A 20,802-nucleotide genomic window follows, 5' to 3' on the forward strand; every position below is an offset into this window, starting at 1 on the left:
GCTCTCCCTGTCCCTGTTTTGTTTTGTTTTGTTTTTTCTTAGTTGACAGAGGCTAATAGAATGGGTGAAGATAGCTGAGCACTGTGGCTCATGCCTGTAATTCCAGCTACTTGGGAGGCTTAGGCAAGAGGATTCCTTGAGGCCGAGAGTTCAGGACCAGCTGAGCAACATAGCAAGACCCCATCCCTCCATCTCTAAAAGAATAAATAATTAACTGGGCATAGTGACCTTTGCCTGTGGTTCTAACTACTTGGGAGGTTGAAGCAGGAAGATCACTTGAGCCTAGGAATTTGGGGTTGTAATAAACTATGATCCTGCCCTTGCTCTCCAGCCTGGGCAGCAGAGTGAGAAAATAAATGGATGAATGTAATACCTCACTAAATTATATACTACCCAACTAATTTATTGTACTTTTCAGGAGACTGTTAATTACTTGAGATCATGAATTGTTTTTATCCTTGCTCATATCCCAAACATAGTACCTCATAGGTTTTGGGGCTCAATAGCTATCTGAGCAGTGTCTCAGCAGTTAATCTTGTAAATGTGATTTTTGTGTAGTAATTTCACAGTAACTTTCAGAGAAAAGGAGGCCTTCCTGATTATAGAGGTTAATTTTTTTTAATTAAATAGCCATTTCCTTTTGCATACAGGCAGTAATATATTCATAGCTGTTTGTGTCTTAAAGGAGAGGATAGGACTTTAGGAGGACAGATTCCTAAGCAGTGGATCAGGAATGGTAATGTATAGGAGTTTTGGAAAGTTGTCCTAAAAGCTACTTCTTGTAGTTTAGATTGTGAAAGTTACACTGGAAGGGTTAAATCTTTTGAATGACTTCATGTTCTTTTTCAAATGTATGTAATACAGAAAATGTGATTAGATATGTAATAAATGAGCAAAGATTTTAATATCCTGAAAAATGAATTTTACATACTAGACAAATACTGTTTTCCTCTCTGCATCTTATATTGTTTCCATATAAGCCAGGCATTATTGGGAATTAGGAATTACTAGTAATCTCTTCTCTACTAATTTTCTCTGGCAAATTGTTCTCTGGATTAGTAGAGCTTGTTTTCTCTGTTGTATTAATAGAACATGTGATAATAACATTGATATTTTCATATATATCAGGCATTGTGGTAAATATTGTACAGATTAATTATCTCATTTAAATCTCACAGCCTTATAAGGTCTAGGTACTGTTACCATCCCCATAGGTAATATTATCATTCTTAGATTACAGGTGAGAAAAGCAAAGCTTAGAGAATCTCGCCCAAGGTCAGAATGAATAAGGTCAAAGCTACGTATCAAACCAGGATTTGGACCCAAGAGTCAGCCCTCTTGGCCTTTACACTTTGCGGCTTAAGAGATACTAAAAAGTAATAGCTTTGTGGGACATTGGGGTGGCTTACAGTAGTGTTTTCCAAACTGTGGATTGCAGTCCATTAGTGGATTATAAAAGTCTGTTTAGTGGACCCAAGTTGGCATTTTTAAAAACGAAATTACAACAGAGAGAAAAGCATCAGTTAAGAGCAAACACTCTTTTATGAAATAAATGTTCCAGTTTATATGCATATGTGTAGGTACACATATGTGTGATGTTATAAAATGTACATTGTGGGTCACAGTCAAACAAAATTTGGAGCCCACTGGCTTAGAGGATGGAAAGCAAGCTTGAAAACATAATGAATAGAAGTGGTAGATGCTAAAGAAGAAATTCTAGAGATAAACTGGATGTACAAATAACATTATTAAAAAAAGGGAAGAAGAGTTAACTTGTCTATATATTTGGTAAAAATACTGTAGTACTCAAAATGTTTTTTTTGAGACGGAGTTTCGCTCTTGTTACCCAGGCTGGAGTACAATGGCGTGATCTCGGCTCACCGCAACCTCCGCCCCCTGGGTTCAGGCAATTCTCCTGCCTCAGCCTCCTGAGTAGCTGGGATTACAGGCACGCACCACCATGCCCAGCTAATTTTTTGTGTTTTTAGTAGAGACGGGGTTTCACCATGTTGACCGGGATGGTCTCGATCTCTTGACCTCGTGATCTACCCGCCTCGGCCTGCCAAAGTGCTGGGATTACAGGCGTGAGCCACCGCGCCCGGCCTTCAAAATGTTTTAACTAACTCATTAAGTTAACTCATTCACTCAGAGTTAGTATAGCTTTAGTTTTATCTCTATAGAGAGCTGCCTCTGCAGGTGGTTTGTGAATTGTGTATATCATTACTGTATTTTTATTTCTCATATGAACAATCTGTTATGATTTAATAATAACCAGACCTCTCTGGTGCTTCATAGACACAAAGTCCCTTTTTCTATTAGATCCTTTTGAGTAGAGGTTTATTTACTGACATGCTAGGAGAATGGGAGAAGGTGGATTAGATTAGTCAGAATAATATTGACTCTTGAATTTTCAGCTGGAAGGGAGAATTTAGTTCACCTTCCAATTTTAAGGTGCAAAATGAATATTCATTTTTGAGACTATCATAAAACAGCACAAAAATGCGTATTCAGACAATGCAAGTGGCTTGTTAAAGTCAATACTAGAAAAAAGTAGCAAAGCTCCATCTTCAAAAGATGTCCTGCTCCCGCTTCTATATGTTAATTTGCTCTCGTTTGCTTAGTCTGTTTTTTAATTTTTTTATTTTTTTTTATTTTTTTATTTTTTATTTTTTATTTATTTTTTATTTTATTTTTTTTTTGAGACGGAGTTTTTGCTCTCGTTACCCAGGCTGGAGTGCAATGGTGCGATCTCGGCTCACCGCAACCTCCGCCTCCTGGGTTCAGGCAATTCTCCTGCCTCAGCCTCCTGAATAGCTGGGATTACAGGCACGTGCCACCATGCCCAGCTAATTTTTTGTGTTTTTAGTAGAGACGGGGTTTCACCATGTTGACCGGGATGGTCTCGATCTCTTGACCTCGTGATCCACCCGCCTCGGCCTCCCAAAGTGCTGGGATTACAGGCGTGAGCCACCGCGCCCGGCCTTCAAAATGTTTTTAACTAACTCATTAAGTTAACTCATTCACTCAGAGTTAGTATAGCTTTAGTTTTATTTCTATAGAGAGCTGCCTCTGCAGGTGGTTTGTGAATTGTGTATATCATTACTGTATTTTTATTTCTCATATGAACAATCTGTTATGATTGAATAATAACCAGACATCTCTGGTGCTTCATAGACACAAAGTCCTTTTTTCTATTAGATCCTTTTGAGTAGAGGTTTATTTACTGACATGCTAGGAGAATGGGAGAAGGTGGATTAGATTAGTCAGAATAATATTGACTCTTGAATTTTCAGCTGGAAGGGAGAATTTAGTTCACCTTCCAATTTTAAGGTGCAAAATGAATATTCATTTTTGAGACTATCATAAAACAGCACAAAAGTGCGTATTCAGACAATGCAAGTGGCTTGTTAAAGTCAATACTAGAAAAAAGTAGCAAAGCTCCATCTTCAAAAGATGTCCTGCTCCCGCTTCTATATGTTAATTTGCTCTCGTTTGCTTAGTCTGTTTTTTTATTTTTTTATTTTTTTTATTATTTTTTATTATTTATTTATTTATTTTTTTTTTTGAGATGGAGTTTTTGCTCTCGTTACCCAGGCTGGAGTGCAATGGCGCGATCTTGGCTCACCGCAACCTCCACCTCCCGGGTTCAGGCAATTCTCCTGTCTCAGCCTCCTGAGTAGCTGGGATTACAGGCACGCGCCACCATGCCCAGCTAATTTTTTGTATTTTTAGTAGAGACGGGGTTTCACCATGTTGACCAGGATGGTCTCGATCTCTCGACCTCGTGATCCACCCGCCTCGGCCTCCCAAAGTGCTGGGATTACAGGCTTGAGCCACCGCGCCCGGCCTTTTTTATTTTTTATTTTACCTGGAATGTCTTCCCTGTCAGTGCCCCCTTCTTTTCCACATACCCCTACTTCTTTCTCTCTCTCTTTCTCTTTCTTTCTCTCACCCAGACACACACATATACTCTCACATACCTTTGCCTCTAATTTCTACTCAGTTTTAAAACTCAGCTTTAATTTCCTTGCCTCAGAAGCTTTTCCTGCGTTCACCTTTACAAACACAAATCTTACTATTTTGATGCTCAATTTGTCCTCAATTTGGCCAGAGGAATCCTATTTAAGCTGACTTCTGTGTTCTTTTAACATGCCCCTGTCATTCTTTAAGTATTTCCTTACTTTCTGGTGCAGAAAGACATTCCAGGCTCATTTTATACCTTCTTTGTCCTAGTTCTGGAATCAACTGTTTTTCCAGGGAGTGCTGGTTTCTTCTAATGAAAATGATATTTAGAAATCAATACCTTGTGCTAGGTGTAGTTACTGCTTATGGAGTGTTATGGCTCCCAGGCCCTCTGAGAGCTAAGAAACGTATGAATGTTACATAAATAGGTGTGTGTGTATGTGTGTGTGTGTGTGCGTGCACGCGCGTGCACGTGTGTGTATACATGTGTACATCCATGTTCATATTTATTTCCATATGTATTTATCTACATGTATACTGAAAACCATTATGAGGTCATGCTGATACTTCCAGTTACAGTCTATCACAACAGAAATAATTCTGTTTTTTCCATTACCATATTTAACTCCATTTTCCAAAAGTGATAAAAACTCTATCTTTGTTGTATTTACTTATTTGATCAATCCTTCTGTATGGAATTATTTTCCAATCATCCACCTCCCTTTATAAATGTCACTATCGCTCCATTCAGCCTTGGAAACCTTGTGCCGGGTGGAGCCTGTTCACTGCAATGTGGACACCTTCCTTCCTTTTCTTGGGTTCTGTCTGACTCCCTATGTTGGACTTTCCCATTGTGTAGCTTCCTTATTTCTCTTGCTTTGGTCTCTGACGCCCTATGCTAGCTTGCGCCTTTACATGATGCATGCCCTCTTCACCCTACTCAGGCTCTGATGTCCTGAGCTGGATTTTCCACACATTTGGTACAGCACTTTTAACTTAAACTACAGAGCTCATTTGAATTTTCCCTCTAATGCTCCTTTTCTTTTCCAGGATTCAATCCAGGATGCCACATTGCTTTTAATTGTAGTAGTTCTTTGTTTTTTATCTTTCATGACCTTGACATTTTTTATGAGTATTGGTCAGTTATTTTGTAGAATGTCTCTCATTTTGGATTTATCTGATATGTTCTCATGATTCGATTGAAATTATGTATTCTTGGCAAGAATACCACAAAAATGATGCCATTTCCTTCTCAGTGGATTGTATTGGGAGTTATCGGATGTCAGTTAATCTTATTACTGGTGATGTTAACCTTGATCACTTGATTAAGATAGTGTCTACCACATTTTTTAATTATAAAATTATTATTCATTTGGGGGAGATACTTTGAGACTATGCCAATTTCCTGTTTCTCTTCACTTTTGCCCACTGATTTTAGCTGTCACTGTGCCATCAGTGGATCTTGCCTGAAGTAATTATTGCTGTGGTGTTGGTCTAATGGTGATTTTTAATTTTTCTCAGTCCTTCTACACTCTTCATTCTAATTCTTCTAAAGGGAGAGATGTCCCATTTCCCCTATTAATTTCCTTATTTAATTATTTTATATCAATATTGGATGCGTGGATATTTATTATATTCTATGGGTTACAGTCTAGTACTCTGTGAATTTATTTACCTAAAATGATGAGTTCATGCCGAAACCTCCAATTGTAGTTCAACATCAGAAGGTTTGTTCTATTCCTCTTCCTTTCTGTATTTCTAATTTTTTTCTCTGATAGTGAGAAACCTGATTCTTATTATCTATAATACATTCACTTGTTTGTAGTTACAGAATTGCTAACCTGTATTCCTATGAAAATCAGATTTACTAACTAGAGTATTGTATATGGTTCTTTTTTTCTCTTTTTTTTGCTTACCCTTTCACTATATAGTCAAAACACTGTTTTTCAAAGTTATTTCGTGTTTTAGTTAGTTTGGGCTGCTGTAATAAATTACCATAGATTAAGTAACAGCAAACATTTATTTCTTATAGTTCTGGAGGCTGGAAGTTTCAGTCAGGATGCCAGCATGGTCAGTTTCTGGTGAAAGCTTTCTTCCAGGTTGCACAATCAACTTCTTGTCCTTACATCCTCACATGTTGGAAAGAGAGTGAGACAGCTCTCTGAGGTGCCTCGTCACATTAAAAAGGGTTCCACCCTCATGACCTAATTACCTCCCACAAGTCTCACCTCATAATACCATCACATTGAAGGTTAGGCTTTCAACATAGGAATTCTGGGGTCACACAAACATTCACTCTATGGCATTGTTTCAATTATGTGAAACATGATGGTTCTGAGAGGCTGAATATTATACAAAAAGATATGTTCAGGGCCGGGCGTGGTGGCTCACGCCTGTAATCCCAGCACTTTGGGAGGTCGAGGTGGGTGGATCACGAGGTCAAGAGATCGAGACCATCCTGATCAACATGGTGAAACCCCGTCTCTACTAAAAATACAAAAAATTAGCTGGGCATGGTGGTGCGTGCCTGTAATCCCAGCTACTCAGGAGGCTGAGGCAGGAGAATTGCCTGAACCCAGGAGGCGGAGGTTGCAGTGAGCCGAGATCGCGCCATTGCACTCCAGCCTGGGTAATAAGAGCGAAACTCTGTCTAAAAAAAAAAAAGATATGTTCAGAGTGTCACTGCCTCCTTAATCCTTACTAACCTGTTCCCATTCTACCTGACTTCCCATCCTTTTTCACCCATGGCTTGTAAGGTGACCAATTTCTTTAGTTTTCTTTAGAATCTTTGTATTTCTTTTGCACAAATAAGCAGATGCAGGTATGTTTTCTGATACCCCTTTTTTCTTATAGTGAAGGCACACTTCGCTTTTTAAAAATTTGATGGTATATCTGAAAATCACTAAAGAAATCTTCCTAGTTCCTTTTTTTTTTTTTTTTTTAAGATAGGGTCTCGCTGCACCGTATTGTCCGGGTTGGTCTCTCAAGTGAGCTTCCCATCTCCTGGGACTGCAGGCGTGTGCTACGGCAACTGGCTTTTATTCTTTTTGATACCTGCATAGTACTTGTTGATTTATTCAACCACTCTCTGCTGTATGAGTATTTAAGGTGTTTCCAGTATTTTAAAGTTACAAAAAAAATGCCATAGTGAATAACCTTGTTCCATATGTATTTTCATGCTGTTGGATGTTGATTGATTTTTTTCACATATTCAGCCAACTTTGTATTTCTTTTTTTTTTTTTTTTTTTGAGACGGAGTTTCGCTCTTGTTACCCAGGCTGGAGTGCAATGGTGCGATCTCGGCTCACCGCAACCTCCGCCTCCTGGGTTCTGGCAATTCTCCTGCCTCAGCCTCCAGAGCCTGGGATTACAGGCACGCACCACCATGCCCAGCTAATTTTTTGTATTTTTAGTAGAGACGGGGTTTCACCATGTGGACCAGGATGGTCTCGATCTCTTGACCTCGTGATCCACCCGCCTCGGCCTCCCAAAGTGCTGGGATTACAGGCTTGAGCCACCGCGCCCGGCCCAACTTTGTAGTTCTAGAGTAAACCCAACTTGGATTTGATACATTAATTTTTTAAGGTCATGGTTATTCATTCACTTCACATTTCATTCTTACTACATTCAGCTGGGAGAGGAAAGAGTCATGCATCAGTGTATAGATTGTGCTATTCTATTGTAATGGTTTTATATAGGATTTTTGCATGTCTGTTATTCTGCTAGATTTGCCTACAATTTTTCTCTAATAACAGTCTTGTCAGATTGGTATCAAAGTTATGCTGGCCTTATAAAAGAGTTGTGGAGTGTTCAGTCTTTTTCCATTCTCTAAGAGAGTTTGTATTAGAGATTGGCATTATTTTTTTCCTTAAGAATTCTCTGGTGAAGGCTTCTAGGCTTGGATATTTCTTTGCAGGATGATTTTCAATTTATTTTATTTTATTTTATTTTATTTTTTTTTTTTTTGAGATGGAGTCTCACTTTGTGGCCAGACTGGAGTGCAGTGGCACAATCTTGGCTCACCACAATCTCTGCCTCCCAGTTGAAGCAATTCTCTTGCCTCAGCCTCCCTAGTAGCTGGGATTACAGGTGCGTACCACCACACCCAGCTAATTTTTGTATTTTTAGTAGAGACAGGGTTTCACTATGTTGGCCAGGATGGTCTCAAACTCCTGAGCTCAGGTGATCTGCCTGCCTCAGCCTCCCAAAGTGCTAGGATTACAGGCGTGAGCCACTGCGCCGAGCCCATTTTCAATTATTTTCATATTAGAGTGTTTTTTAACCTACCAAAAGGGTACTTTCCTGTGGCCCGACCTAATAGTTATAGCACTATCTAGGTTTTTAAATTTGTTATTGAGGTAGTTTTGGTAAATTGTATTTCTTTAAATATTTTCCGCTTAGTTAAAATTTTCAGTTTTATAGTCAGGGAGTTAAGAATATGTGCATCAGTTGTGGTGTTCTCTTTCCCATTTATGACATTAATGACCTGTGCCATCATGTTTGTGTTGTCTTCCTCCCTTCCTCCTCCTGTCAGTTTTGTTAGAAGCTGATCAATTTCATTAGTTATTTTAGGTAACCAGCTTAGGTTTAGTGACCTATCTATTGAATGTTTGCCCTCTATCTCATTAATTTATGTTCATTATCATTTCCTTTTCTACTCCTTTTGAACTTCTTGTTGTTTTCAGCCTTTGTGCTTTCATATATACATCTATGCAAATTTTAAAATATATTTATAAGCAAATATATTTGCTTATCATATATAAGCAAAAAGGCTGAAAACAACAAGAAGTTGTATATATACTTGCATATATAAGTTGTATATATAAATGCATACTTATATAGTTGGTAAATGTATATTTAAATAGTTGTGTATAAAATGCATATATATATATTTTTTTTTTCATTTAAGGCTACAAATTTCCCTTCATGTACTACTTTAACTGTATCCGATGAATGTCAGTATGTCATATTTTCATTTATTCAGTTCTACATGTTTTCTAATTTGTAGTGCAGATATTTTTTCCTGGCCTATGGATTATTTAGAAATACATATTTTTTAAAATTTCAAAACCTCTCAGTATTTTATTTTATTTTTACTTATTTATTTCTTTTTTTGGCTACATACAGGGGACTTTATTGATGGTACATGACAAGGTGGGGCCTCTCAGACCCCACCCTCTTTAGGGGGTCTGGCATGGAAACTGTCAAGAAGAGATTCTCATTGTTGGAGGGTACTGAGTACAGCAGGTATTCCCCAGAAGCTGAAGTCCTCTCTTATCCTTTAGTGCTCTTGCTGGGGCTGCTGGTCCTGGGGCACTTACTCCTTGGAGGATATGTGGAACATGAGGTCCATCTCCCTGCTGCTATAGCCAGATTCATTTTCATTGTCATTACCAGGAGTTGAGCCTCATCAAGTGGTCATTGAGGGCAGTGCTGGCCCCATCATGGAAGGTAGAAGAGTGGGTCACACTTAAGGTTGGAGGAGACAACCAGGTGCTCATATAGCCCAGGATGGCCTTGAGGGGGCCCTCCAGTGCCTGTTTCACTACCTTAATGTCATCGTATTTGACAGGATTTTCTGGATGGTAGATCAGATCTGACACGTAGGTGGTGGGGATGTGGAAGACCATGCTAATGGTCTTCCCATTCATCTTGGAGATAATCTTGCCCACGGCCTTGGCGGCCCAGTAGATACAGGGATGATGTTCTTGAGAGCCTCGTGGTCGTCATGCCAGCGTTTCCCAGAGGTACCATCCGGCCACGTCTTCTGGGTGGCAGTGATGGCATGGGCTGTGGTCGTGAGTCCTTCCATAATGCCAGAGTTGTCATGGATGACCTTCGATGGCGGCGGGTAATCAGTTAGTGGTACAGGAGGCATTACTGACAATCTTGAGGCTGTTTTCGTACTTCTCCTGGTTCATGTCCATCACAAGCATGGGGGTGTCATCAGAAAGGACAGAGATGAACCTTTTGGTGCTTCCCTCTAAGTGAGCCCCAGCCTTCTCCATGGTAGTGAAGATGCTGATGGACCCAACAACATAGCACCAGTGTCACCCCCATTTGATTTTAGTGGGATCTCACTCCTGGAAGATGATGATGGGATTTCCCTTGATGACAAGCTTCCCATTCTCAGCCTTGATGATACCATGGAACTTGCCATGGGTGGAATCATACTGGAACATGTACACCATATAGTTGAGGTCAAAGAAGGGGTCATTGATGACAATACCCACTTTGCCAGAGTTAAAAGAAGCCCTGGTGACCAGGTGCCCAATACAGCCAAATTCGTTTACTCCATCCTTCACTTTCACCATGGTATCTCAGGGACACGGCTGGTGCTGCCTGAAAAGAGGCAGCTGTCTGTTAGATGAGAGGAGCAGAGAGCATCAAAAACTCTAGCATTTTCTAATTTATCTTTTTTTTTCTTTTTTACTGTTTTCTAGCTTAAATTTTCACTATGGTTAGAGAATGTATTATTTCAGTCCTTTGATATTTGTTGAGACTTGTTTTAGGGTCCAATATTTAGTGAGTTTTTAGAAATATTCTGTGTTCTGCTTAAAAAGAATATCTTTTACATTTGTTGTATTCAGTGTTCTGTATATGCTCATTGAATCAAGTTTATCAGACTGTTTAAATCTTCTATATCCTTATTAATGTTTCATTTGCTTGGTTTATTGATTAATGAGAGTGATGTAATATATGTCTCTTAAGCATCATATAGTTTTATAAATCTTTTTTTTTTTTTTTTTTTTTTTTTCCGAGATGGAGTTTTGCTCTGTTGCCCAGGCTGGAGTGCAGTGGTGTGATCTTGGCTCACTGCAGCCAACCTCTGCCTCCTGGGTTCAAGCGATTCTCCTACCTCAGCCTCCCAAGTAGCTGGGATCAAAGGCATGCATCACCACACCTGGCTAATTTTTTGTATTTTTAGTACATCTTAAAGCTTTTTTATTTTAGTTAGCATATTTACTTCACTCACATTTAATTATTGATTTTTTAGGCTTAACCGTTTGCCATCTTTCTTTCGGTCTCACATATTCTATTTCATTTTTCTCCTTTCTTGTCAATTTTTGGATTATCTTTATTATTGGATTTATTAATTTTAGAAGTTAAACAATTAAAAAGCTTTTCTTTTAGTGATTACTTTAGATATTATAGCATGACTCCTTCAGTCATGCACATGTGCCTAACTTGTGAAATCATTGATAATTTTATCTTCTTCCCAATGTAAGAAACTTAAAACCTTTTATTCCATTTTCCCTTTTCCAATCCATATGCAATTGTTTTGTATATACAATCTATATGCAGTTTAGTTTTGCATATATTTATTTAAAAACCCACCAGAGTTCTTGGTCCCAGCAGCAGCAGAGCTGAGCCAGCAGCTCCCTCCCTCCCTCCACTGGCCACTGGCCAGCAGGATGGAACAGGCCACACTCCTTTGTCAAGAACTTACTGGATGGAAGCTTTGCTCTCACTGTCTCCAAGAAGGCAGCAACATGAGTTGAGCAGTTCAGGGCACTGCCGCAGGTGCAACATGCCAGTAAGCAGATCATGGTGACACAGTACAAAGGCATGGTGGGCTGCAAGATCTGCATCCCCAAGGAGCAAGGCATTTGTCCTGGAGGGGCACCTGGCCAGCATCATCTGCTGCTTCCTGACGCAAGCCCTCAACTTTGCCTTTAGGGATAAGTACAAGCAGGTCTTTCTTGTACTTATACACTGTGCTTCTTCTACCTCCTGGAATTCGCCAGAACCCATCTGGCTGCCAACATTGGAGAAATTGGGCACGGAGTGGGAGCTTAAAGGCCTGGCAGACTGCCTGGAGAAGGTCAAGGCTGATGGGATCCGGGGCTTCAGCGTCTCAGCAGGGCATCTGTATTGTACCTGGCAGCCTACCTCAGCGTGTATGATATAGCCAAGAGCATGCTCCCTGACCCCAAGAAGTGACCAGACCACATGATGAGCTGGATGATTGCCCAGGCCATGACAGTGATCCATGCATTCTCCTACCCACTCCTCACAATTCGGGTGGATGGTGATGCAGTCCAGACGCAAAGGAGCTGACATTATGTACACAGGCACCCTTGATTGTTGGCAGAAGCTCTCCTAAGATGAAGGGGGCAAGGCCTTCTTCAAGGGTGCATGGTCAGCATCCTCAGAGGCATGGGGCCAAGACTGGTCCTGTGTTATGAGCTGAAGAAAGTCATTTAAGTGCATATGTCTCCTCCATAGACATGGCAACCCAGAGAATCATGTAAAATACTTAACTATTACAGATTATGGACCTTCAAGAAATTCCTGTTTTCTTTGTCCCGGCCAGAGATCATGTCTGTAGAGGGCTGAGGTAGGCTCTAGAAAAGGGGCTCATTGTGATCACATTCCCCATTGGCACCTGATTCCATGTATTGATTACTGGGGATAGGAGAATCATGATGTTATTGTGAGCCTACAGGGTAGGAAACTCCAGCTCAGACCTAGAGTCCAGATGCTTATAGGACCTCAGTTGTGTTTCAGTATTTATTTAAATCAAAGGAATTGTGTTTCTCATTTGTACTTAAGCACTAACTCTTCTTTTGCAGTGAGTATTTGTAATTATGTTCTGTTAGGCATGCTACTGCAAAACAAACAAAAAAACAGGACGCTGAGAGCCAGAAAAAAACCTCACAAGATATTATTAAATATTATGATTGTATAGAGAGAATATTAGTTTTACCCACATACTTATAATTTCTGTTGCTCTTCATTCTGTGCAGCTCCTCCCAACTTCCATCAGACATTATGTCTAGAAAAGAATACTTTTTATAATTTTATTTAATGAGCATCTGCTGATAGCAGATTCTGGTTTTGTCAGTCTGAAAATGAGTTTATTTCATCTTAATTCCTGAAGGATATATTTCAGTGAATTCTAAATTGACAGTTATTATCTTTCAGCCATTAAATATAGTACTCTGTTGTCTTCTGGTTCTCATTGTTTCTTTTGAGAGCCTACCTGAATTTAATTGTTGTTTCTTTAAAAGTAATCTGTTCTTTTTCCTCACTAGCTGTTTTAAAGATGTTTATTTCCTATTTCTTTGGTTTACAGGAATTTTTACTGAGATGTGCCTAACTTGTGAATTTCTTTGATTTGTCTTGCTTGAGATTCCTAGGACTTCGGAATCCCAAGTCCTAGGAATCCCAAGTCTTTAATCGGTTTTGAAAAATTCTCAGCCAGATAATGCTTCTGTGCCATGCTCTATTTTGTCTTCTTCTGGGGATCCAATCACATGTTTGTTACACTTTATCATAGTCTGTGTTGCTTACCCTTTCTCTATATTTTCTGTCTCTTTGACTTTACCGTCTTTTGTTCCAGTGGGTTCCTTCTGACTGCTCCTAGTTTTGTAATTGTCTCTTTAGTTGCACTTAATCTGCTGTTAAACTCATCTATTGAATTTTTAATTTTGATTATTGCATTTGTCACTTTTGTAATTTATATTTGATTATTTTATAAATCTAAGTGAAAAACACACCAAAAACCCTAAAAATAAAAAAAGGAAAAAAAACTACATCATTTATAAAATAATTGAGCTCCTGTTGATCTGTTTCTGTTGTCTTTTGGTTCTCATTTGTGTGTGGTTTTGTCTCCAAATGTGTCTCCATTTATGTGTACTTGGTTATCTTTGTTTATGTGCTAGACATTGTATTTTTAAAATTGTTTATGTAAATTTAATTTAGCAGCTAAGATGATGTTCTCCTCCTACAGAAAAGATTTTCATTTGCTTTTGCTAGTAGATACCTGGAGTCACTAAAAATCTGGGGTCATTTAAATCAATTTCAGGCATCAAGATTTTTCTGGGCCACCCATATGACCAAGCAATTCTTTTAATTCTACAGAGAAGCTGTTTGGGGTCCCAGCCAGAACATGGCCTGTTTACTAGAGCTCCCATTGTTGGTGGGCCCTGGCTTCAAACTTTTGGCCTGAAAAGGCTTGTGTGGTTTGTTTTATTTTTATTCATTTATTTTAAGACAGAGTCTCTCTCTGTTGCCCAGGCTGGAATGCAGTGGCACAATCTGGGCTCACTGCAGTCTCCACCTCCCGGGTTCAAGCGATTCTCCTCCTGCCTCAGCTTCCTGAGTAACTGGGATTACAGGCACCCACCACCACAGTCAGCTAACTTTATTTTTTTATTTTTTTATTTTTTTATTTTTTTTTATTTTTTTTTTGAGACGGAGTTTCGTTTGTTACCCAGGCTGGAATGCAATGGCGCGATCTTGGCTCACCGCAACCTCCGCCTCCCGGGTTCAGGCAATTCTCCTGCCTCAGCCTCCTGAGTAGCTGGGATTACAGGCACGCGCCACCATGCCCAGCTAATTTTTTTGGATTTTTTAGTAGAGACGGGGTTTCACCATGTTGACCAGGATGGTCTCGATCTCTTGACCTTGTGATCCACCCGCCTCGGCCTTCCAAAGTGCTGGGATTACAGGCTTGAGCCACCGCACCTGGCCACTTTTTTTATTTTTAGTAGAGATGAAGTTTCACCATGTTGGCCAGGTTGGTCTTGAACTCCTGACCTCAGGTGATCTGCCCATCTCGGCCTCTCAAAGTGCTGGGATTATAGGCATGAGCCACTGTGCCTGGCAGTTTTTTTGTTTTTAAATAGACCTTATTTTTTAAAGAAGTTTTGACGTGGCGTGGTGGCTCATGCCTATAATCCCAGCACTTTCGAGGCCAAGGTGGGCGGATCACTAGGTCAGGAGTTCAAGACCAGCCTGGCCAACACAGTGAAACCCCGTCTCTAAAAAAAAAAAAAGAAAAAAAAAGTTAAAGGCTCACAGCAAAATTGAACAGAAAGTAGAGTCTCACATATCCACTTCCCCCACATGCTGACAAGCTTTTAAGTGCATTGTCCAGTCTGCAATTCCTCTCCTGGAATTTTCAATGCTTCCATGAGAAAAGTGTTCCTAAATACAAGATTTATATTCTAGATTTTTTGTCTTCTCCCACATTTTGGCTTGGTAATTCTTTACTACCTTGTTGGTTTGTGATACCATCAACCAGTTTTTTGTTTTGTTTTTTTTTTTTTTTGAGACGGAGTTTCGCTCTTGTTACCCAGGCTGGAGTGCAATGGCGCGATCTCAGCTCACCGCATCCTCCGCCTCCTGGGTTCAAGCAATTCTCCTGCCTCAGCCTCCTGAGTAGCTGGGATTACAGGCATGTGCCACCATGCCCAGCTAATTTTTTGTATTTTTAGTAGAGACGGGGTTTCACCATGTTGACCAGGATGGTCTCGATCTCTCAACCTCGTGAACCACCTGCCTCGGCCTCCCAAAGTGCTGGGATTACAGGCTTGAGCCACCGCGCCCGGCCCCAACCTGTTGTTTTTTAAAAATCAGTCCAGCTTTTCTAATTGTTTTCAATGGGAAGGTTGGTCTGAACTATGTAGCCTGATGTTATTGAACAGAGTTATTCCCTTTCTTATAAATTGTTGCAAGTAGATTGTGTATCTGGAAAAGATATTAATAGATCTAGCTGAACCCATTAAGGAAATGGTACAACTAAAAACCTTTTCTGTTAGCCATTATAGTTTTAAAATCATACTTTCAAATATAGTGATATAGAAATTAAACTTTTTTTTAAAATGTATAATCTTTTTTTCCAGCTCGTGATGCTGATGAGCGAGAGAAGTGGATCCATGCCTTAGAAGAAACAATTCTTCGACACACTCTTCAGCTTCAAGTAAGGGTCTTTACATGGCTTCCAGATAGTTCATTAGTTGTTGCTCTTTTCTTTTTGTCTGTTTCCTGTTTTTTTGTTTTTTTGTTTTTTTTTTTAAATAACTGTGATGTGATATAATAGGAACTTAAAATTTCTGAGTTGTTTATTCTTGCCTTTACAGTGTTATAATATATAGTAAAGTTATGCTCATTTATTTTCTCCTGCTTTCTGCAGGGTAAAGTACTGATTTTTGTCTAGAAACAAGACAGTGTTGAAAGTGAAATTCAGTGTTAAAAATATGCCAGATTCATTTTAAAATTTAATATCTATAGTTAGTTATCGATACAACCAAATTACATAATTATGCATGATAATAGGTAAGTGCTGAGAATTTGACCTCATTTTCTTGTTAAAGGATTTGGCTATTACCATATGTGTCATTTAGTACTCTTTTGTATGGTAGTGAAAGAAAACTTAACCCAAACTGATTCACAAAGAAGACAGTAAACCTGGTTAGATGTGGTTTGAACCCTAGGTAATTCATGTCATGAGGACTCAGATCTCCAAGCTCTATTTCCAGGTTCCACTTCTTTTGCTTTGGCTTCATTTTCGAATAGGTTCTCCCTTGGTGGTGGTGGTAAGGTGGTTGTAGCAATGTCAGCCTCACATTTTTGGAACTGAGTCCATAGCAGGCTCTTATTTCTAGACCTTAATAGGGTTAACACAGTTAGTGCTGATCACCTTAGCTTTGGCCATGTGTGGAATCCTGACCAATCACAATTTCACAGTCATAGATTCTACCCTGGAGCTGGAATGTTACTGGCTTCACTAGAAACACATTGCTGGTAGGTAGAAGGTGTGTTTATCCTACCCCACCACCCACACCAAAGTCAGAATAGGGAAAAACAGATGCTGGGTGACATGCAACTAATATTTGCTCTACTACACTGAAGATATTCTTCTGTTTATTCTCCAGCGAAACAGCTTATATTTGTGGCACATGGGGATTTTATTTTATATTAATTTAAAAGATTTAATTGTAGAAAACAAGTTTTATAACCCTTTCTCTCTACTTTGTTCTACATCAGGAAGTGACTTGATTAGATAGGTGTCATACGGTATCCTAGGCCCTACAAGATAGTAAGCCCCCACCCCCCCATCACTTGAAAGTGTTCAAGTAGAGGATTAAAAAACATTATTCAAGGATGTGGTTATTAAGGGACTTTAAGAAATAAATATGGGGCCGGGCGCGGTGGCTCAAGCCTGTAATCCCAGCACTTTGGGAGGCCGAGGCAGGTGGATCACAAGGTCAAGAGATCGAGACCATCCTGGTCAACATGGTGAAACCCCGTCTCTACTAAAAATACAAAAAAGTAGCTGGGCATGGTGGCATATGCCTGTAATCCAAGCTACTCAGGAGGCTGAGGCAGGAGAATTGCCTGAACCCAGGAGGCGGAGGTTGCGGTGAGCCGAGATCGCGCCATTGCACTCCAGCCTGGGTAACAAGAGCGAAACTCCGTCTCAAAAAAAAAAAAAAAAAAAAAAAGAAAGAAATATGGAATTGAAGTAGAAAATCTATATGCTACTCTATGAGTTATGCTTTTTAAAAGCAATTTGTAATTTCTGTAGATTTCTTGTAAATTTAGGCAGTTTCATAAATGACTATAGCATCATTTTAGCAAATTTGTGATACTATAAGAGGAGGAGAAGTTTTGTTTGTTTGTTTGCTTGTACATTTGAGACAGAGTCTCACTGTCCCCCAGAAAGTAAATCTGGTTAGGTGTGGTTTGTCTTGGCTCACTGCAACCTCTGCCTCCTGGGTTTAAGCAATTCTTCTGCCCCAGCTACCACACCTGGCCTAAGAGGGGGGGATAAGTGTTTTAATGATCATATTAGACTGAATGTGGCAGATGGGATTTCCCTCCCATTGTTAATTAGACTGACATTCAAGTTTTTGGCATGTTTTCACTTGCCCTTGTAGGCATTTCTGTCCCTATACCCCCACATAAACCTTCTAGAGTACTATTGCTTACTCGGTTTCCATCAAATACATTTTTTCATTTCTGGTCTCCACATTCTTGTGTGTGATGTTCTTTCTCTGTGAAATGTCTCTACCTAGTTTAGAACTGACCTCTTCTATGAACCCTCCCCCAACTGGCCTTTCCTTCCCCAATCCCCTAAGTTTAAAATGATCTCTTTCCTTTGAATACTGTAGCATTTGCACGATTCACTAAGTCCTTATCATATTCTTGTTGTTTATCTGTTGTCAGCTGATGTTGACATCATAAGTTCAGGTTCCTAACTAGATCCAATTTTGGAATTTTTAAGCTTTTGCTAAAAAGAGAGCTTGTATGTCTTTGGGAATAATGGGGAGAAAAAGATAACTTTGAGAAGTCTTAGACTTTTGATAGCTTTGATATTTAAAGTACATGTAACATGAGAGTTCTTTTTGTTCCCCAAACTTAATGCATAGTGAAGATAGGACATTTAGAAATACAGAATTAATGTTCATTTTGAAGCAGGAGCGGCTGTGAACAAAAGACATCTAGGACACCGAACTAGGAAGGAAGAGGTTTATTATGGCCTGGGAGCGAGGCAACAATTTGTCTAACCACCAAGCTCACCTAACAAAGAGAAGCTCTGCCTTTATATAGGCTTACACTCTAGATATTACAAACGAAAGAATCTTAGGTTCACAGCCTTAAAAATTACAAGTGAAAGGGTCTTGGGTTTACAGTTTTAGAAATCACATATGAAAGGGTCTTGGGTTAGGTTCACAGCCTTAAAAATTACAAGTGAAAGGGTCTTGGGTTTACAGTTTTAGAAATCACATATGAAAGGGTCTTGGGTTTACAGCTTTAGAAATCATGTATGAAAGGGTCTTGGTCAATTGAAGAGTGGGGAGGGGGGTTGATCTTGTTTAAGTAAAAACAGTGTCTTCCGAGAGATTCCCCCACACCATGCCTGCTATTTACAGGAAGGCGATTTAGGAGGCACCAGTTGGCCAGCCTTTTCTTCTATTGAAATGCAATGTGGAAGTCAAGGGGGAGGCGATCCAAATGCCTGGGTCTCCTTCCTCAATTTGACTGGCAAAAGATTATCTTCTCAGAGGTAGCAAAGTGTGGTAAAGAATTTCACTCTAGAGCCAGAATGTCTGTGTTTGTATCCCAGAGCCACCACTTCTGTTTAACCATTAACATTCAACTTATTGTCTCTGAGTTTCAGTGGCCTCATCTATAAAATGAGGATAATAAGAGTACCTACTTCATAGAGTTGTTTTGGTGATTAAATGAACTAACATAAACTTGCTAGAACTTGATAAACTAACATAAGATGAAAACTGGTTGAAATAATGCCTGGCTATAAGAAGAACTTGGAAAATGTTAGTTGCCATTACTAATATAACTACTATTCCTACCATTCCCTCTGCCAGTGCCTGGTATTCAGTAGCGCTCAGTAAATGTTAGTTAAGAAATAATTGAAGGAATGAATGAATAACCGGTTGATGTAGAGATTGCTTTTCCATTGTGGTTTATTGAATATTTTGAGATGTATAACATACTATCTATCTATTAGGCACTGTGGGATGGGCACTCATGGAACTGTCTTCCAAAGGGGTATAGGAGAGAAGACACAGTGATCTCAACAACCTACCTTTAAAACATCCTAATATCTGCTGCTGTGTTAGGTTATCTTCTTTTGCTTTTATTTCTCACAAAACTCTGATGTGTATTCCCCCCGCCCACTTCTGTTTATAGATGAGGACACTCCTACTACATAGTACTTTCCCAGTTTAACACTTGACCTCATTGTGTTTATATGTCCTTGTTTTTTATTTTTGAGACACAGTCTCACTCTTTGCCCAAGCACAATTAACAGCTAACTGCAACCTCTGCCTCCCCTGCTCAAGTGATCCTCCCACCTCAGCCTCCTGAGTAGCTGGGACTATAGGCTGCACCACCATGCCTGGCTAATTTTTGTATTTTTTCATAGAGATGGGGTTTTGCCAGGTTGGCCAGGCTGGTCTTGAACTCCTGGGCTCAAGCCATCTACCGACGTTAGCCTCCCAGAGTGCTGAGATTATAGGCATGAGCCACCATGCCTGGCCATGTTCTCCTTTTCCATTGAACTTTATCTCTGCTTTAGCCATTAAACTCCATTGCATTGGTGTCATTACTAAGAGCTGAACCACCTGCAAAATATTAAGTTAAAGTGTTTTCTTCAACAACAGTTTTCTTATCTTCATCTTCCTCTATCACTTTACTTCTTCTGAACTTTTCTTCTCTCATTTTGGTCTGAGCTCTACTTCTCCATTTTTCCTGGCCATTTAGTACTTTCTTGTTTTGCTCATCTCATTCCCAGTGTGGACCTTCTGGTCCGCTGCTTTAACATTGCTTTTGCTAGAAGACATACAAATGGCAAAGAGGTATATGAAAAGGTGTTCAACATTATTGATCATCAGAGAAATGAGGACCAAAACTACAATGAGATATCATTTCACCCCAGTTAAAATGGCTTTTTTTCCCCCAAAAGACAGGCAATAACAAAGTGCTGGTGAGGATGTGGAAGAAAGGGAACCCTCATACACTGTTGATAGGAATGTAAATTAGTATAGCCACTGTGGAGGACAGTTTGAATGTTTCTCAAAAAAACTAAAAATAGAGCTACCATATAATCCAGCAGTTCCACTGCTAGGTATGTACCCAAAAGAAAGGCAATCAATATATGAAAGAGATACTTGCACACCCAGATTTATCTCAGCACTATTCACAATAGCCAAGATTTGGAACCCAGTTGTCCATCAGCAGATGAATGGATAAAGAAAACATGGTACATAAACATAATGAAGTTCAGCTGTGAAAAAGAATGAGCTCCTGCCATTTGCAATCCTGTCATTGGATAAAACTGGAGGTCATTATGTTAAGTAAAATAAGCCAGGCACAAACTTCACATGTTCTCACTTATTTATAGGAGCTAAAAATTAAAACAATAGAACTCATAGAGCTAGAGAATAGAATTATGATTATCAGAGGCTGAAAGGGTAGTTCAGCCTATGTATGGGGTGAGTGGGGATGGTAAATGGGTACAAAAAAATAGAACGAATAAGGTCTATTTAATAGCACAACAGGGTAACTACAGTCAACAATAAT

The 20,802-nt window shown here is 39.5% G+C and overlaps 1 protein-coding gene across 7 annotated transcripts in view; it reads left to right on the forward strand.

Annotated features, from left to right (window-relative positions):
- The window catches only part of OSBPL9 (oxysterol binding protein like 9), a 182,938-nt gene that overhangs the window by 87,125 nt on the left and 75,011 nt on the right, over positions 1-20,802 (forward strand). For all 7 annotated transcript variants that reach the window (XM_039474568.2, XM_010349188.2, XM_003921563.3 and 4 more), the window contains one exon: positions 15,597-15,673. In XM_039474568.2, the coding sequence (XP_039330502.1) occupies positions 15,597-15,673 (77 nt within the window). The remainder of the gene's footprint in view (positions 1-15,596; positions 15,674-20,802) is intronic.

This window comes from Saimiri boliviensis, chromosome 11 (assembly GCF_048565385.1).
Source record: "Saimiri boliviensis isolate mSaiBol1 chromosome 11, mSaiBol1.pri, whole genome shotgun sequence".
Taxonomy (NCBI): Eukaryota; Metazoa; Chordata; class Mammalia; order Primates; family Cebidae; genus Saimiri; species Saimiri boliviensis.